The following is a 19,973-nucleotide window of genomic DNA, read 5'->3' on the forward strand; positions in this document are numbered from 1 at the left end:
TTCACTTCTCCATGTTCAATAAGCTGTGTGTTGTCTTCAGTTGTGGAGCCGAGGGCAAGAGAACTGTGTAGCAGAATGCAGACTTCAAATCTGAAGTCTCTTTTTACCCAGGCAGTTAAGCATAATGCCCAGGTTCAAGAGGTTAGAGGCCTTATGAAAGAGCTTAAGCTCTGTAGAACACAAACTTTCTCAAGGACTTGTTGCCTAGAGGGTGCACCCCAGTTCGTTGCAGAGCATGCATTCCTTGGGAAACATCTGCAGGGGCTGGATTCAGTGAATGAGGATTATTTTCAGTGCATACACCTTGGCCTTGGAAGTAACTAAAATCATCGGATATGTTCACTAAGTTATCAGCCAGTGCTCATATGAGTAATCACAGTGATGCTCCTAGTGTCTATCCATACTGTTACCAGGGGATTTTAGATCTTAAGAGATGTAGCACTGTAGGGCTCTTATCATCTATATAAAGGAAAGAGTCACACAAACCAGAGTCAGGTGTTAGAATTCTTGATCCTGCCTGTAAGCCAGAATAAGATACGTTTCATACCTGCTTGTCTCTCAGTTCTTGGGTACAACAGAAAACCACGCTTTTCAAAACATGCAATGCCCCAAACGAGCCCTTATAGATGGGTTACTGTACCTTGATTTAATAACAATATTCATCATCGCAGGGCCTATAGAAAAATTTCATTTTTCTTAGACCTAGAACATATCCCATACTTCTCTGACATTTATTATTGTGGATGCAAAATTGAGCAAAGACCCCCTGGTCTTCATGTTAGAATAGTTAAGTGGCTAGAAAAGAAAAATAACTTGAATAATTTTATGAGACTCTGCCTTTAAACTACTATCTCCTCCTCCTTTTGCCTCCTCCCCTTCTTCCTCTTCCTTCTTTTTAAGTGAAAACAACTGAGGATAAAGCTCAGTCATAGCATGCTTGCCCATCATGTACAAAACCTGGATTCAATCCCCAGTTCTACCAAAAGAAAGGTGGAGGAAGACCCAGGCCTGTAAGCCCAGCACCTAGAGCCAATCTGTATGCTTGCTTGCCAAGAATTGAGAGAGGAGGGAGGGAGGGAGGGAGGGAGGGAGGGAGAGAGAGAGAGAGAGAGAGAGAGAGAGAGAGAGAGAGAGAGAGAGAGAGAGAGAGAGAGAGAGAGAGAGAATCAGAGAGTGTTTTATATATCCATTTTAGAGTCCCATAGCATAAAATTAGTATGGCATGTAACAACTTCTTCAATGTTTCTCTCTTTTCATTCATAGACTAAAAAAGAAAAAACAAGCCAAACAAAATGCAGAGATAGTCTCAGCTGCAGCCGTAAAGAGTCATTCCGGGAAAGATGATGCTAATTCAGTCATTTTGGAACAAGACAAGTCCAACATCGCAGCAGAAGGGGACCACAGCACTGATGACAAAAAGAAGAGAAAAAATAATCAGTTAAAGGAAATCAGGCGCACGGAACTGAAGAGATACTACAGTGTTGGTGAGTACTTGTGACACCGTGGAAGTATTTTCTTTAAAAAGCTGTCATAGGCTGAGCATGGTAACATTCAACTAAAATCTCCGTGCTCAGGACAAAGAGGCTAGAGGAACAAAAATCAAAGCCAGCCTAGGTTACATGAGACTTTAACAATAGCAACAACAAATTGTGATGACTGTTAAGCCAGATGTGAAGCCAGCCTGGATGACATGGGAAGCTCAGGCTAGGCTGTTCTCTGTGTGTAGATAAGCCTAACCAAATCTCAAAAATAAACAAAACCTTCCACCCTGAAAAACTAAAATCTGTAATGATTTGTCAAAAATCACCATTTATGAGATAACATTATACTAACAGTATGGCATATAGAACAAGTACCCATGCCCCTGGCTCTTACTGTATGTGTTATATGATATAAAAAGGATAGCTGTGAACCAACATACTCCACTCAGCGCTGGACATTGGTTATCTAATAGTCTGTCACATGGTTTACACTGATGAACATTTTCCCTGTAGGAGCAATATACTTTTTTCTCTTGTTTTTGTTTTCTTCTGAGTCTGTGTGTTTGTGTGTGTGTGTGTGTGTGTGTGTGTGTGTGTGTAGATTATTGATAGGGATCAAATGTTGAATTCAGAATCTTCTATTGCTCTCTCCTTTATTTTTGAGACCAGTCTCACTGAGCCCAAAGTCTCTCTGGACTTGCTGGCCTGCTATCCTCCTGTCTCTGCCTCACAGCCCTGGAGTTTTAGGAGACCATCACTATGTTCAGCTTTTTACATGGATTTTGGGAATCAAAATTCAGGCCCCCAATTGTACAGCAGGCACTTTGCCCACTGAGCCAGGTTTATTTCTTTTCCTTAGTGGTTATACATAGGTCCATAAAAATACTGATAGTAGTGACTGCAGTGTTTGGAGGAGACAAGACCTAGCACATGTTTGGTAGAAACAACCACTAAACACAAAACCCCTCATTTAGAATAAGTCCACAATGTTCTAGAGTTCCTTAGACTAGCCATTGCTGCAAGTGCACAGGGAATAATGGCTTGAGTAGCTGTATCCATCATATACCGATTGCTCTGTCTTATGCAGATCTGAATATAGTTCAAAGAGCGTACAGAGAGAAGGTATTAAGAGTCAGAAATTTGGCTTGATATTGCTAGGCAAAGAGAGAAAAAAGGTGTAGTGGTGCTCAGAGAGCATCCTGCAGCTAAAGTCATGAGATGAAGTAGTGCAAAATAGTAGGCAGATCTGAAGACCTGAACTTGATCCAGACCCTGAATAATCTTAGTCCAGATTGTGATGGACTTGCAGAGAGACATATCTTCTACTGTGTTTACCATAACTTCTTAATGGGCCTAATGTTATATGGTCAGTGTCTACTTTAATATGTTCCGGAATCACCTAGATACAAGCCTCCAGGGCACATCTGCAAAGCGTTATTTAGCCTATGGGCATGTCTTCAAAGGATTCTTTTGATTAGGTTAATTGAGGTGGGAAGATCCATCTTAAAAACTGCTAGCTCCATTCCTTGAACACAAATATCTACTCTTCTCTTCTTCCTGGCTGAGGAGACATGACCAGCTGCTTCAGGCTCCCACAACCTTGACTTCCCATCAGAATGGCCTTTACACTAAACTGTGTGCTTGCGGAACAGTTTATGCTTTGCAAAGCGAGGTGTCACAGCAGTGAGAAAGTGAGAGGAACAGTACTTGTCAAGGTCATCCTGCACTTCACTGAGGTGGGGCAGTGCTTGTCAAAGTCATCCTGCACTGCACTGGCGTGGGACAGTGCTTGTCAAGGTCATGCTACATTACACTGAGGCAGCACTGAGAGCTGCCTCATATGCATTGCTCTAACAGACAGATGAGGAATCTGCTCTCAGCCATGACCATGGGGCTGCTAGTACTGCAGAGGGCAAGTGACCTATGGCTAAGCTGGGGGCCATTGATGTCAAGCCATCAATGCAATGTGCTTGTAAACACTGTACAGTCCACCCTAGTGAATGGGGCTCTCAAGTAATTAATAAGCTTACACTTAACATTTAAACCATCAGTATACTCCACTACTTCTGAGAAGAAGAGAATTAAGAAAGTTGTGTCGCGTCCTGCTTTGTGTGACTTCTTGCTTTGTTAATTTCTGCTGTAGGGGAATCCGTTGAAAGTGTGTTGTTGAGTTTAAAATAACATCCCTGTCTTTATTCTGCTTGTTCATTATGACCCCCCAAATCAGTTCAGTTACCATCTCTTCTGAGACTCCCTTCCTGACTCTGTCCAGGCCAAGCCAGTTCTTGACCATTTTCATGGATGGTCAGTGCAGTGTGGGATGACCTTGACAAGCACTGTCCTACCTCAGTGCAGTGCAACCATTCTCTGGTTGCAGATTATTTAGACCCTATAGTGTCTCCGCCTTGACAGGTGCTCTTTGTGCATGTCGTCTATGTATATGATGGACACACCTGTGTTCATTTGTGTCAGTGGAGGCCAATCTTGGGGCCATTCATCACCATCCACCGTGTATTTTGTACAGGGTCTCTCACTGGCCTATAACTCATCTGGTAGGCTAGCCTCGAAGCCTCAAGGTTTTACCTAGCTCTGTCTCCTGGTGCTGAGATTACAAAAGTGGGTCAACCTACCAGATTTGTGTATGTAAGTGTGGAGGAGTGGGTAGGTTTCGAGAAACACGCTCTGTAGATCAGGCTGATCTCAAACTCAGAGATCCATTTGCCTTTGCCTCCTGAGTGCTGAGATTAAAGGCATGTGCCACCACCTCCAGGCCAGACATTTTTTTATATAGGTACTAGAGATTGGAGCTCAGGTCTTCATACATACAAGGCAATCACTTTACTCAGTTATTTCCCTGTCCTGACAGATGCGTTTTAAATGTGCATTCTGTAGAACATATAGATGAATGAATACTCTTGTCTTATTTGGCTCCATTTATGGAAAGTTCTACAGGATATTGGTTAACAGTGCAGTCATTTAGTTGAAATTGCTATGTGGTTTTCCTTGTTAATAATAGTAAGAGATGCCATTATGTCATCCTTCAAGAATGACAGTGATGGCCACTGGCTCGGAGATTTGGGGAATTCCATCAGGAGAATCCAGTGCTGGGATCAATCCTCTGGGTGGGTCACTAAATTTCAGGCTTCCTTTGCTCTAACCACATTTGACCATAGTTGGAAAACGCCCACTCAGCTCCCACTCAGATCTGATTGGCCTCAGTCTGTTGCCTTTCAGAGTCCCATTCCAGGATGTAGTTCTATACCACTAGGGGGAGCATCAGACCTTGAGCCAAGAGTCATTCCTGTTCTACTGCCTCTTTCTGTGTTGCTCCTCTGTGGCAGGACTGTGAGGAGACTTGACAGTGGGAGGATCTTGTCTGCTAAGGATTTAGATTTGCCTGGTAAAATGCAAGGAAAGTTGGAGGAAGTGCCATTATTTCCAGGACGAATCTGAATTGGTGAAGACAGGCTGTGCTGAACTTTGGGAAATGAAGTGCTGAGGAGAGATTCTGCTCACTGGAAGAGCAGTATATGCTAATTAGGAAGAAAAAGAGCAGTCAGTACAGGGCACATTTGAAACTCAAGAATGAGGAAGTATTTTGTGATGGATTTTGTGTTTAGAGATGTGATTCTGAAAGTCTAAGGCGTTTCTTTCAAGGGGTCTAGAGATGCCTGTTTATTGCTCTTTACAGATCTGAGGTGAAATCTATATGTGAAAGAGGTGATCCCAGGAGCAGAGGCAAAAGTGAGCTAGTGGTGCTAAGCGACAGCATGAATTCAGAAATGCATAATGGAAAAGGTATAGGTGGGAGTTGTCCTATCACCTGGGTACAGAAAGTATGAAGCAGTCTGTCTGTCTGTCTGCCTGCCTGCCTGCTGGTCTGTCCTTATCGTAAGACAGAGTCTCACTCTGTAGCTCTGGATATACTGGGATATACTATGTAGAGCAAGCTGGCCTCGAACTCACAGATCCACCTACCTCTACCTCCTTGTGCCATGATGCCCTCCCTGCAGGATTGTTTTATTTCTTGAATTTTATGCATTACAGAACTATTTCAAATATTGGCATACAGGAAAGAAACAGAATTCAATAGCATGACAAAGCAAAAGCAAAGGCCTTGCAAAAAGATTATTAATTATGCAAATACAGAGTTTGTTGAAAGCAGTTACTTCTGATGATTGCCTTTTCTGCATATGCAATGTAATTATCAGAACTAAAGAAGGATATTTTGATAAAATGTTTTTGTTTTTTCAAATAGATTAATCTGTGACTCGTTGAAGCCTCGGGTAATACATCATTACTATCTCCTTACACAGTAATAGCATGCCAATAAGGACTATTATAGAGGGACTGAGTCACTAGAATTGCCTCATCATAACAATATGGTCCCGATTCTATAAATGTTCTGTTCCGTTTTTGAGAAAAAAGTAGGAAAGGAAGTAATCACATTAAGACAGTTTGCATCAGATAATCTGAGATTTAGTACCTAGCACAGCACAAAGTAGGTAAACATCAGAACGTTTCTAGAACAAGTGAATTCTACCTTTCTGTGCTTGCGCTTATATTTGCTAATATATAGGACACTTACTCTATTTATATGGCATAAACTCTTAAGAAGTTGTGTAGGAGCCGGGCGGTGGTGATGCACGCCTTTAATCCCAGCACTCTGGGAGGCAGAGGCAGGCGGATTTCTGAGTTCCAGGCCAGCCTGATCTACAGAGTGAGTTCCAGGACAGCCAGGGCTACACAGAGAAACCCGGTCTCGGAAAAAAAAACAAATCCAAAAAACCAAAAAAGAAGTTGTGTAGGCAGTGGAGAGATGCTTCAGAGGCTAAGAACATTTGCTGCACTTACAGGGGACCCAGATTCAGTTCCCAGTACCTTCATGGAACTTCATGACTACCTATAACTCTAGTCCCAGAGGATCCAATGCCTTCTTTTGGCCTCCTAGATACTGCATGCATGTGGTACACAGACATACATGTAGCCCAAACACTCATATATAAAATAAAAATGAATAATTTTTTAAAAAGAAATTGTTTGATGATTCTGTGTCTTACTGTGATTTTAAAATTAGCTGTTACTAAGTTTTTAGGAAAATTATTTTCAGACAGAGTTTCAGTGTGTTGCACTCGCTGGCCTGGAAGTCACTGTGTAGAACAAGGCGACCTTACACTCAGAGCGATCATCCTGCCTCCTCTGCCCCTCTGCCACTGCCATACCAGGTTAAAGACGTGTGCATCCATGGCAAGCCTCGTTTTATACAGTTCATCAGAACATTTCTAAATCTCCCAAAAGATGATTAACTTATTGCCACATCAAACTCTACTATTAAGTTGGCATAAAATATTTTTACTTTAAAAGACCACTTCATTATTTTTTAATGTTAAGATAGTGCACGTCTTCCCTTCCAAATCACACAGGTAGGATAAGAATATGAAAAAGCCATAGATTTCAATGTAGGACCATTGTTCATTTGAAACATGTTCATGGAAATACAAGGATAAGAAGAGATGGATTTTATGTCAGGAAAATAAAGCAATTTGGAATAAAGTATATTATTAAAATAACATAATGTGTTAATTAACACAAGTGTTAATGCCAGGGGTCCTGTAGAGCAATTTAGAAACATAAAAAGATTTGGTTCTTTTCAAAACCGGGTCAGTTTGTGTAGACTTGACTGTCCCAGAACTCATTTTATAGACCAGGCTGTTCTTGAAGTCATAGAGAACCACCTGCCTCTGCCTCTTGATTGCTGTGATTAAAAGCATGCACCACCATCTCCCACCTACTTTAAAAGAATATTATTTGGAAAGCCATTATAATGAAGATAAAGGAAATATGAAAGCGCTTAGCATTTTGTGATTGCCAAAGCCAAAGATTTCTTAAGGAAATCATTTGTCATGAATGTAATTCACCTTCTTCCCAGGAACCTTCCTTTCCTCCTCCTTCCCAGGCACCTCCCCTTCCTCCTTCCAAGGTACCTCCCTTCCCTCCTTCTCAGGCTCTGCCCCTTCCTCTTTCCCAGGAACCTCCCTTTCCTCCTTCCCAGGAACTTCCCTTTCCTCCTTCCCAGGAACCTCCACTTCTTCCTTCCCAGGAACCTCCCTTCCCTCCTTTCCTGGCACCCCCCCCTTCCTACTTCACAGGCTCCTCCCCTTACTTCTTCCCAGGCACCTCCCCTTCCTCCTTCCAAGGCACCTCCCCTTCCTACTTCACAGGCTCCTCCCCTTACTCCTTCCCTGACACCTCCCTTTCCTCCTTCCCAGGCATCTCCCCTTCTTCCTTTCCTGGCACCTCCCTTTCCTTTTTCCCAGGCTCCTCCTCTTCCTCCTTCCCAGGCTCCTCCCCTTCCTCCTTCCCAGGCTCTTCCCTTTCCTCCTTCCCAGGTACCTCCCTTGTCGCTCACCCCTTCCCCCCTCCCCCCCCGCCCCCCCCCCCCCGTCCTGCTCTCCATCCTTCTACACTTCCTTTCCTTTATTGTTTCCTTCTTTCTTTTTTCCTGAGATGTCATTGTATAGTTCCTAGGCTGGCCTCAGATTCATGGTAATTCTGCTGAGCTTCCCGATGTGGTAGAATGTGTGTATCTTAACATCAGCCTCGTGTAGTTTCTCATTTAACAAGCCTGTCATGTCTACTACATTCATTACAGTTTTCTATCCTGCATTCAAAAGAAGATGAACAAGAAAAAGCTAAAATGCTGAAAATTTCTACTGATCGTTTGCTGTAGACTCTTTGCTTCTCATGAAAACAGGAAAGTAACCAAGAACTGGGTTCTTTCCCATAGTGGCAACCTCATCAACTTTCCACACAATGTATCACTTTTTCTAAGGGTTTTGTTTTGTTTTGTTTCTTTTAAAACCACATGGTTGAGTTTCATATTTGCCATTTGATTTTTGCTTCAATTCACAGGATTAGAAGGGCAAGGTTATATTATTTTTATAAGTTTATTTCCAAACATAAATAGGCCAGGCCATTAATATATGATCTTCAGCTCAGGAGTGTAAAGTCTTCTTGTACTTTCAATTTTAAAGATTAGAAGGACACAGGATTAAAATAAACTTTTATGTGAAAAGAATATGTCAAGAGCCTAAGGGGTTGGGGATAAGTCTCAGTGGTAAAGAACAGGCTTGTAGGTCCAAGACTTAGTTCAATTTCTAGTCCAAAAAATTACCTTAGTAATACTGTTGTAAAATAACCAGGAATGTAGCTAAAAAGGAAAGTGAAAAGAAGGAAGATGTCAGATGTTGGGGGATATGGAGGAAGGGTCTGAGGGGGAAAAAACCCCACATTCTGCATGAAAAGACAAAAAGAAGCAACCACAGCCTCTGTGAGACTGGAAGTCTGCATTCGGGAGTGCAAACACTTATTTGAGCATAGAAATCAAAGGAGTTCATCATATGTAGGACAATGTGAAGGAGAAAATGTAGGCTAACTGTAGGAAGGATTTATGGGTCATGGATAAATGGCTTGTAAAATAGTTCTAAGTAAAACTATAAAATTTTGTTATGAGGCCAGGCACAGTGGTACATACTTTTAATGCAAGGAATTGGAAGGCAGAAGCAGGCCAATCTCTGTGAATTTCAGATGAGTTTGATCTACATAGTGAATTATTGAATAGCCAGAGCTATAGAGAGAGACCTAGTATTCTGTTCCAGTCTTCATTTGAGAGGTGAAAGTTATTTTTCATGTTCAAGTTCGCAGACATACCAACTGTCCAACATGTTGCTTGTATCTCCTGAAACAACCAACTGAAAGGGAGCCTTGTTCTTAATATGAAATCACATCAAAATTTTGGCCTTAAGAAAAGAAGTCATATTAACTGGTTGCGAATACCACAAGAATTAAGCTGAAAATTCATGGTTATGAGCATGAGTATAAACTGCATCCTGGTTCCCCCAACGCCCTGATCTAGCCCCTCATTTTGATGCAGAATTGAACCAATTGTATAATTCTCAGACTGACAGATACTGGGAGACAAGAACAGAAAGAAAATAGAGAGAGACCCTCCACCGGGAGGAACACCTGTCTCGGGTGTTTGGTGCTCTTTCACCTCATGACCTTTATAAGTACTTCGCAGGTGAAGGGTCTTCTTGTTTCCAGAGTCTAAGAACTTCATAGATACCTGTAGAGTGGCCATGTTGATCAAGACCTTGATGCCTCTGCAGCCTCCAGCATGGGCTTCAATGCAGTGGTGGTTTTGTTTTCTGTCCCATGCTCTACTTCCAGCCTATTTGTGAAACTTACTTAAAAAACTTAAAATACTAGCATGGGTAAGCCTTCGTCTAAAGCAAAATTGTTCTAAAGTTTAGAACAGAGTTAGACATTCTAGTGGTTAGAGAGTTTGAGTGTCTGTCTGGAAGGTAGTAGCAGGGAAGTAAATGGCTCTTAGTTAAACTGGCTTTGCCTCAAGAACTTTATTACCTAAGTACCCCCATGTGTCTACCAAACACAGCCTCCTGTAACCTGTTCTTGTCATTGTTGCAACAACAACAACAACAACAACAAATTGCTGGTACTGACCAGGAAGCTGTGTATTAAAAAGACAGGTTCTCCTACATTTGATCTTGAGTTCAGAGATTAGACTTGTCATAAGCATAGCCCATCTGCATGACACACATTCATTCCCTGATGTGTAGTGCTCTGTATAGTGTAAAATCTCACAGCATGTGAAATACCCACATGTGTTGCACAAGAGCGCATGATCACTGGCCGTTTGACCTTGAAAAATCAAATTATCACCAAGTGAAGCAGAAAAGACTTAAGGGGAAAAGATACTGAAGTCTCAGAGACTAGGTAGCTTATATCCCACAGAACTGTCATAGTCTCTAGGCTGGGAAGTCCTTCATGATCAAGACACTAGTAAATTCTGAGTCTGTGGGGCACTGTTTCCTCCACTAGGTATATGAGGGAAACTGGGGCAGGGTCTCTTTTCTGGACTCATTCATAATGCTTAGTCTGAGTGACTGGTTTCCATCTCCTAATACCATGATCTTGGGGGTGAGAATTTCAACACAGGAATTTTAAGGGACATGTAAATTGGAACCACAATAAACAGATTGATGGTAGAGAGTAATCTAGTTAAATCTTTGTGGAGGACAGTGTAGCTATATTTACTGAGAGCCTTGTTTTTTGAATACTCTTTGGCTCAAAAGTTCTTTCTGCTAAAGTTCACCATAAGAAAGCAGTCAGGAAACATTAAAAGATTTCACTGTAGTGACTATCATACTATTTGAAATAGCATGAAAGTATAATTAACATGATGGATATAAAATGTATTACTAGGTACTATTTTTAATTAATTAAGTGAAAACTTCTCAAAACCATGTAGTAGGAAATAGTTCTAAAATGTGGTTCTATTTTTATTAAAATGACAATTCACATATATAAGTATATAAAATTCAGATGAAGAAGAACTGGAAATAGATTCTCTAGAAAGTAAACAATGGCTGTCTCTAAATGGGAGACAGATGAGTGAACTGTGTTTCTGCTATTTTGTTGAATTGTGTGCTGTGGTAATTCTGTATCTTTCTAAGTTTGTATGTTAAAATGAGCATTCCCTTGGACCAGGAAGGTAGCTAAGTGGGTAAAGACGCCTGCTGCCAAGCGTGAGGACCTTGGACCCATGAATGTCTGCTGTGGGCTGGATGCTTGCTTTCCTGATGGACTTCATGACTCCTCATGATGTACAACAGAAAGAAGCAGCTTGTTTTACAGAGTTAAAAAAAAATGAGATGTTAAGGAGTATACCAAAGCGAGTGTGGGCTAGAGTGTGACAGACACTAATGCATTGCCCTCTGCCGACAAAGCCAGAGAGATGCCTTGGGCACTGTTCTCAGCCCTGCAAGTCAACTCTGGAGCAAAAAGCAAGCCAACACAAACTAGAGCATTCTTGGTTCTTAGCACAGAAGAAAGAAGAGACTGCAGGTGAGCTTTCTTCCCCTGGGCTGTAATTTTAATGATGGTGGAGTTGACCCTTATACTTAAGTGAGTTCACTACTGCTGGAACATGAGTATTACTTCTAGACCTGCTCATATGGACAGGCATGCTCTAAACACCCACTGAGCCTATGGCTAATATAAATCAGATGATGACCAAAACTGCTGGAATCCTCTGTCCTTACATATTCACGTTTGTGGGCTGTCATGGCGGACATGGCTTTCATTACTCATCCAGGACAACCGCCATGTGTGTGGTAGAACAGTCTCTAGATAGACAGTTCATCTGCCCTTGAGATGCTTCTAGATTTCCATTCAGTATGACTCAGTTTAGTTAAACATTAACAACATTAAATAGTAGCACTGCTAACCAGTCATAACAATATACTGGGTGTGCCATACTTGAGAGAGGAAGTAGTATGTAGTCCATGATTTCCTCTGTGGCAGATGGTAAAATTCAGTGTAGCACTTCTTCATGCATACTTTTAATTTCTTTTAAAAGTTATAACAGTTCATAATTTCATTTCTTCAGATTTTTTAGTTACTCATCTCATTGACTCCAGTTAGCAACATTAATATATTAGGTGTGTTTAATATATTAGACAGACCGATAATATGAGTTGTGATGTAGAAATCCAAGTCCTATATTTTATTCAAAGTCGTTATTTATGACGGTATTGTTTTTATTAATTTATTTATTCACTTGACATCCCAGTATAGCCTATCTCCTTTTCTCAGTCCTTCCCTCTCAATTCCCTCCCCCACTACTCCCTCCCCTTCTCCTTAGAGAAGAGGAGATCTACCCCCCATGGGCACCAACCTGCCCTGGCACATCAAGTCTCAGCAGGACTGAGTGGGAAGTGAGGCCCAATAAGGCAGCCCTGCTTGTTTGTTGGTTAATTTTTTTTGGTTTATGTTCATTGGTATTTTATCTGTAAGTATGTCTGTGTGAGGGTGTCAGAAATCCTGGAACTGAAGTAATTGTAGTTACAGGCAGATGTGAGCTGATACATGGGTACTAGAAATTGAACTCGGGTCCTCTGGAAGAGCAGCCAGTGCTCTTGACTACTGAGCCATCTCTCCAGCCCCATGGTTTTAATCATTATATTATATTATTATTATTATTATTTTATTATTATTATTTATTTGCCTTTAAAAGTGAGTCTTTTCCTGTTTCCCAGGCTAACCCCAAACTATTGAACTCAATTCCTTCCTCCTGTCTCTGCATTATGAGTAATTGAAACTATAGGTATATGTCTCCACATCTGGCTTAATTATGAAATCTTGAATCTATTTTATATTATATTATATATATATTATGTTATGTTATATTATATTATATTATATAATCTTGAATTCCAGTGATCTAACTTTTTGTTTACTTAGTCTCATTTAGCCCTCTTTGTAGATTGCTTTTCCAGAATTGCCTTGTGTAAGGCATCCCTATTTTACATATTCACTCAAATTTTCATGGGGATTAAAAGATAGAACTGGGCTCATATGTTGTCTATTTGGTGCCTAAAGTAAACCTACCCAACAGGTATTTATAAAGAAATCTAACATTTCTCAATGTTTATAATGGTGATTTTACTCTACACTAAATGTCCATCTTTTTATTACATGTTGCAGTGTCTTAATTGCTATAGTTTTACAAAAGAACAGGCTGCATGATTCTGAATTATTTCTATTTCTTACTAGTATTGTGCTATATTTATTGCTAGGTATGTTCTTAGTAGACTGAACCATGCCTGGGACTTTCCCATTTCAATTTCTATTACAACTGTTGAGTTTGAGGCCAGCCTGGTCTACAGAGCAAGTTCCAGGAAAGCCAGGGTACAGAGAAACCTTGTCTTGAAAAACAAAAATTATTATGTCTGAACATTTTTCTAAGCAATCTTATAAATTTTGGCATTCTTGTGATAATGTTGGTTCTTTAGAAAGAAAACTATTTAATAGCCATTTTTGCTTTTCATACTTAAAACACTTACCCTTTACTTAGACTATAACTCTAAGATAATTGCATATAAACCCTAATGTAGAGATTCTTAATTGATCTTGGCTAGTGTTTTCTTTTTCTTTTTTCTTTTTCTGTTTTTTCTTTTAATTTTACTGTGGTACCAGGGATCAAACCCAGACTTATGAATACTAGGCAAGTTCATTACCACCTAATTACATTGCCAGTCCACTAGTTTGTTTTTCGTAATTGCTTTTGGTTTATAACATGAAGTCTTGTCTCTGTTTATAAAGATCTACTTTAAGAGAATTTAATTTTCCATGACAGCCTGGATAAACACACAAGTACCTGGAGCACATTCCAGTGTTTCTGCATTATACTGCTAAGACAGTGAAGCCTGCTCTTTATCTATGGGGTTTCCAAACTGTCTCCATGGCCCCTATTGTTTCTGAGTTTATGGCCATTCCAAAGTTAGGGTTTTTTCTTTATGAATAACTAGACTTGGATTCATATGACACTGTGTTCTTACTTAGTGTCCTGGGAGAGTCCATATTCATGAACCTTCCAGGCTTTGCAGGAGATGCTCTTAGGGGCTGATTCTCAAAGCACATGGGAGAGGGAAAACATGCAATGGAACATGCACAATGCCTGTGGGATCTCTTCAACAAGCTTAGAGCTAAGCCGCAGCTGTAAACTAAGGTTCAAGATGACCTTAAGTACTTAGCCAGCCACTGTAGACCTGTAAGTATAACACTATTCCTGGGGAGACATGAACAAACTAGTCCCCTATCTACTCATCCTATATAAGGAACTAGTGAGTACTTGAAGTTCTAACTAGAGCAAGTAGACAACAAAAGGAAGTCAAAGGTATAAAATTGAAAAGGAAGAAGTCAAAATATCACTATTTGCAAATGATATGATAGTATACTTAAGTGATCCCAAAAATTCCACCAGAGAACTCCTAAAGCTGATAAACAACTTCAGCAAAATGGCTGGATATAAAATTAACTCAACAAATCAGTAGCCTTCCTCTACTCAAAGGATAAACAAGCTGAGAAAGAAATTAGGGGAAAAACACACTTCACAATAGTCACAAATAATATTACATACCTTGAAGTGACTCTAACCAAGCATTGAAAGATCTGTATGACAAGAACTGCAGGCCCCTGAAGAAAGAAATTGAAGATCTCAGAAGATAGACAGATCTCCCATGCTCATGGATTGGCAGAATTGATATAATAAAAATGGCCATCTTCCCTAAGCAATTTACAAATTCAATGCAATCCCCCATCAAAATTCCAAATCAATTCTTCATAGAGCTAAAAAGGGCAATCTGCGAATTCATTTGGAATAACAGAAAACCCAGGATATTGAAAGCTATTCTCCACAACAAAAGAAATTCTGGGGGAATCACCATCTCTGACCTCAGGCTCTGCTGCAGAGCAATAGTGACAAAAACTGTATAGTATTGGTACAGAGATAGGCAGGAAGATCAATGGGATAAAATTGAAGACCCAGAAATGAATCCACACACTTACGGTCACTTGATATTTGACAAAGGAGCTAAAAACATGCAGTGGAAAAGAAACAACATTTTTAACAAATGGCGCTGGATCAACTGGAGGTCGGCATGTAGAAAAATGCAAATCGACTTATTCTTATCTCCTTGTACAAAATTCAAGTCCAAGTAGATGAAGGACCTCCACATAAAACCAGATACACTGAAGCTTATAGAGGAGAAAGTGTGGAAGAGCCTTGAACACATGGGCACAGGGGAAAATTTCCTGAACAGAACACCAATGGCTTATGCTCTAAGAACAAGAATTGACAAATGGGACCTCATAAAACTGCAACTTCTGCAAGGCAAAGGACACTGTCAGTAGGACAAAATGGCAACCAAAAGATTGGGAAAATATGTTTACCAATCCTACATCCTATAGAAGGCTAATATCCAATGTATACAAAGAACTCAAGAAGTTAGACTCCAGAGAATCAAATAACCCTACTAAAAATGGAGTACAGAGTAAAACAGAATTCTCAGCTGAGGAAACTCATGGCTGTGAAGCACTTAAAGAAATGTTCAGCATCCTTAGTATCAGGGTAATGCAAATCAAAACAACCCTGAGATTCCACCTCACACCAGTCAGAATGGCTAAGTTGAAAAACTGGGGACAGCAGATGCTGGAGAGGATGTGGAGAAAGAGGAGCACTCCTCCATTGCTGGTGGGATTACTAGCTGGTACAATCCCTCTGGAAATCAGTTTGACGGTTCCTCAGAAAATTAGACACATCTGAGGACCCAGCTATACTACTCCTGCGCATATACCTAGAAGATACTCTGCCATGCAATAAGGACACATGCTCCACTAGGTTCATAGAAGCTTTATTTATAATACCCAGAAGCTGGAAAAAACCTAGACAATAGATGAATGGATACAGAAAGTGTGGTATATATACACAATGGAGTACTACTCAGCTATTAAAAACAGTGAATTCATGAAATTCTTAGGCAAATGGATGGAACTAGAAAGTGTCATCCTAAGTGAGGTAACCCATTCACAAAAGAACACACATGGTATGCACTCACTGATAAGTGGATATTAGTCCAAAAGCTCAGAAAAAACACTATACAACACACAGACCACAAGAAGCTCAAGAAGGAAGACCAAAGTGTGCGTGCTTTAGTTCTTCTGAGAAAAGGAACAAAATACTCACAGGAGCAAATATGGAGACAAAGTGTGGGGCAGAGGCTGAAGGAAAGGCCACTCAGAGACTGTCCTACCTGGGGATTCATCCGATATACAGTCATCAAACCCCAACAGTATTATGAATGACAAGAAGTACTTGCTGAAAGGAGCCTGTTATGACTGTCTCCTGAAGGGCCCTGCCAGAGCCTTACAGATACAGAGATACATGCTAGCAGCCAACCATTGGACTGAGCTCGGGGTCCCCAATGGAGGAGTTAGAGGGGAAGACTGGAGGAGCTGAAGGGGTTTATAGCCCTGTGGGAAGAATAACAATGTCAGCCAACCAACCCCCCACCCCCACCCCTAGGGTTCACAGAGACTAAGCATCAACCAAGTGGTACACATGGTTCCAGCCACAATTGTGGTGGAGGAATGCCTTGTCAGGCATTGGTGGGAGGAAAGGTCCTTGGTCCTATGAAGGCTTGATAGATGCCCCAGCGTGGGGAAATAGAGGGGGGGAGGGAGGGAGGTGGCAGTGGGGTGGGTGGTGTGCCTCTTCTTGGAGGCAGAGGATGCGAGGATGGGTAGGGGATTTTCTGGGAGGTGAGGAAACCAGGAAAGGGTATAACATTTGAAATGTAAATGAAAAATAAATTCAATTTAAAAAAAATCTAGAGATATCTTAAAGTAAGAAAAAATGACACTAAAGTCCAACTTTGTGAACTAATGTGTTTATTGGCGTTATTTACAGGACCATGTATGAGAGATTACTTAAATGATCAGCGATAACTCAAAGGTACCTACATTGTCTAAAGCCCACCCAGTATGCCTGACAGCTCAGGAAAGCTGGAATCCTAGAGATCTGCTCAACACATCAGAGAGTCTCCTTCTCAGCGGCTAGTGCTGCTTGTATAACCTGGGGGAGGGGGAGAGGTTAAGGCCGCTCCTTCAATCTTTAGTTTTCAAACAGTTGTAATGTTGTTGCTGTTATGGTGAGGGTTTTTTTTTTTTTAATGCAGTGGAACTTATCAGATGGTTTTGGTGGTGAGAGGGGCATGTATCCAAGTAATCACAAGGCTAGTTTTTTTCTTTGAAATGAGTTTTAATAATCTGTCATCTCAGTACCACATGACTCTTTGATAATGCCTTGGAATTTTTAACACTCGGCTATTTAGATGGCTGTTTAAGTATGTCATTTGCACATGACCCATTTTAATGGCAGCTGCACTTAACTCTGTACCTGGCTCTGAGATTCATCCTGCATCACACACATCTTCCTGCTTCCTCAGTGATGTTATCAGGAAGTTCCTTATGCTATAGCTGGCAAACTTGATACAGACAGTTCTTTATAGTATAGCTTGTTGACTTGATACAGACAGTTCCTTATGGGATAGCTAGCAAACTTGATATAGTTCTTTATGGAATAGTTAAACGGCGTGACATACACAGTTCTTTAAAGTATAGCTGAAGGACTTGATGCAGAACACTTCTGAGTTCCCCTCTTTCTATTATGCTGCCATTGGAAACTGCTTATTTTGATCTCAAAGTGAAATTATGATCAGATGTTTGGTGACGTGAATGAGCTAGCACATGATTTGATTGCCTGGTTAAGGTCATGAAACTGTTACAGTTGAATGCATCCATTTCCACTGTTGGTACATGCCGATCATAGAGCAGGGGCTCTATTTTTTAAAAGATCTGGAGATGCAGATAATGTTGCCTTTGCCTCTTTGATTCTCTCTCCTTGGTGCCATTTAAACCATCTCTCCTCAGTAGAGTGAGTGATGAGGGTACGATTTTATCATCTGGACTTACATCCTGATAATCTTACCATTATTTATTTAAAAATTTGAGAACATTTAAGGCTGAAATTAGACAGGGGTAGCCCTCAGACTCTCTGTAGCCGGTGGTGGCCTTGACTGCTTGATCCTTCTGCTTCAACCTTCCATCGTCGGAGACTACAGTGATTATACGCAGGGTCTCTTGCAAACCAGGCAAGCATTCTACCAACCGAACTACATCCCTGTCTCAAACAAAGCAGAGACTCATATATCCCATTTTCATTTTATCTTATAGATAGAGCTTGTAAAATGTTCAGAATAGTTTTTTGAGGAGTACAGGGTTAGCTGCTTCTTCTGTTCATAGGCATATTTTTAATTTGCTACAAATCCTTGAAATAAGGGGGAGAATTTGAATTTGGGTAGGTATAAAGGGGATATGGGATGCCGAAGGCTGGAAGTGGAAGTATGAAGGTCACTGGGAGACAGGTGCATCTTTGAGGATAATCATAGGTTCTCACCTTCAAATCTGGCGTTGAATCTGTCTTTTCCTGTGGCCATACCTGCCCCTTCCTAACTCTCATCAGGATAAGAACCCTCTTTTTTGTGGACTGTGAATTTCAGAGCTTGATTTAATTCACTGGGGTACAGAGTTGGCCATTTTTCTATCTAACTGTGAATACAATTTAGGAAGTAAAGTGGAACTTTCACATTGTACTGCAATGGACAAAGATGATTATGATTCTTAAAATTGGCCAGTTACTTTCTGCTTTGTTTGGCCTACCATAGAGCATTTTGTTTGGATCATAGCTTTGAGAGGTACATGTGAGTTTTTCCAGTGTAATGTTATTGCAGTGAAAGCTGTTACCCACAATCAGTCATGTCTGGGAAGTTGATCTGTATCAGGAAGTCTCTTCTTCCTTATGTATCAGAGGATATCGTGGCAGCTCAAGACATTGAAGACTTTGAACTCTACCTCAAGGATTTCACATTTATAGATTCTGGAAGGGGTGTGCACTCGTGGTGTGTGTGTGTGTGTGTGTGTGTGTGTGTGTAGGCCAGAGTTGTATGTGAAGTGTTTCCTTATTTATTGAAAATGTGTGACTATGCAGACACAGGGCTCACAATTCTGCTTCCACATCTTCAGCATAGCTTGATGGTGTGCACATGCCACAAGGGCTCTACTTTACTTACTTACTTACTTACTTACTTACTTACTTGAGATGGGATCTCATTAAGCTTGGAGATCAACTAGAATAACTGGCCAGCAAGCTCCAGAGGTGTGCCTGTTTCTTTCGCCCCCTACAGTGCTGAGATTACAGATGTCACACTTCTGCTTTCTCTATTAGAGATAGGAGTCTTGTCATCATGCTTGCATAAAAGCACTTTACTGACTGAATCATCTCACCTGTTGTTCACTTCTCTTGAGAAGTGAGCTGAGACAATGGAGCCTAAAAATGACACAGACTAAACTCTCATGAAATCGCCAATGTTATTCAGAGCATCCATTTATACTCTTGAGGGTTAAGAAGAACCACTCAAGGAAAGTACAGTCACAAGGACAAGCTGCATGTGGCTAAAATATGTTTTTCCACAGAGGCATGTAAACAAATAATATGTAATGAATAATTACAATGAATTATAAATGATATGTAATGAATAATAAAAACAAATCATTTAATGAATACTCTGAAGTAAACTCACTCCTATCCACTATACCTGGTAGGGGCAAAAAAATCACATTCTAAGAGCAATTCTGTTTTTTTGAAGAATCTGACATCATAAGACTCTTCTTTTGTTGGAGTTTTATCATGAACACTCAGGACTCCTCTACCATACCTCCATCCTTGACCATGTATACTAAAAGTTTTATCCATAACATATTTTCTTTTGTATTTTTGTAGTCTATTAACTGCCCACAAGTAAGTGGGCCTGCAATAGTTCTCCTCATTTCTTGGATCTAGCGAAGAAATGTAGTAACAGTGACTTATGAAGCCACTGAGAAAGGCAGAATGCGTAAAGATAATAGACAGGAGATGTTAAAGGGACTGAACAGCACAGCAGATGTGATCAGTTAGGAGAACGCTTACTTAGCAGGCAGGAGGCCTGTGTTTGACCACAGGTGCTGCATAAA

At 40.7% G+C, this 19,973-nt stretch overlaps 1 protein-coding gene across 2 annotated transcripts in view; it reads left to right on the forward strand.

The window, feature by feature from the left end:
* Positions 1-19,973, forward strand: part of Ncoa7 (nuclear receptor coactivator 7) — a 168,697-nt gene that overhangs the window by 72,419 nt on the left and 76,305 nt on the right. For both annotated transcript variants that reach the window (XM_052169264.1, XM_052169265.1), the window contains exon 3: positions 1,264-1,484. In XM_052169264.1, coding sequence (XP_052025224.1) covers positions 1,264-1,484 — 221 coding nt within the window. The remainder of the gene's footprint in view (positions 1-1,263; positions 1,485-19,973) is intronic.

Source organism: Apodemus sylvaticus, chromosome 23 (assembly GCF_947179515.1).
Source record: "Apodemus sylvaticus chromosome 23, mApoSyl1.1, whole genome shotgun sequence".
Classification (NCBI taxonomy): domain Eukaryota; kingdom Metazoa; phylum Chordata; class Mammalia; order Rodentia; family Muridae; genus Apodemus; species Apodemus sylvaticus.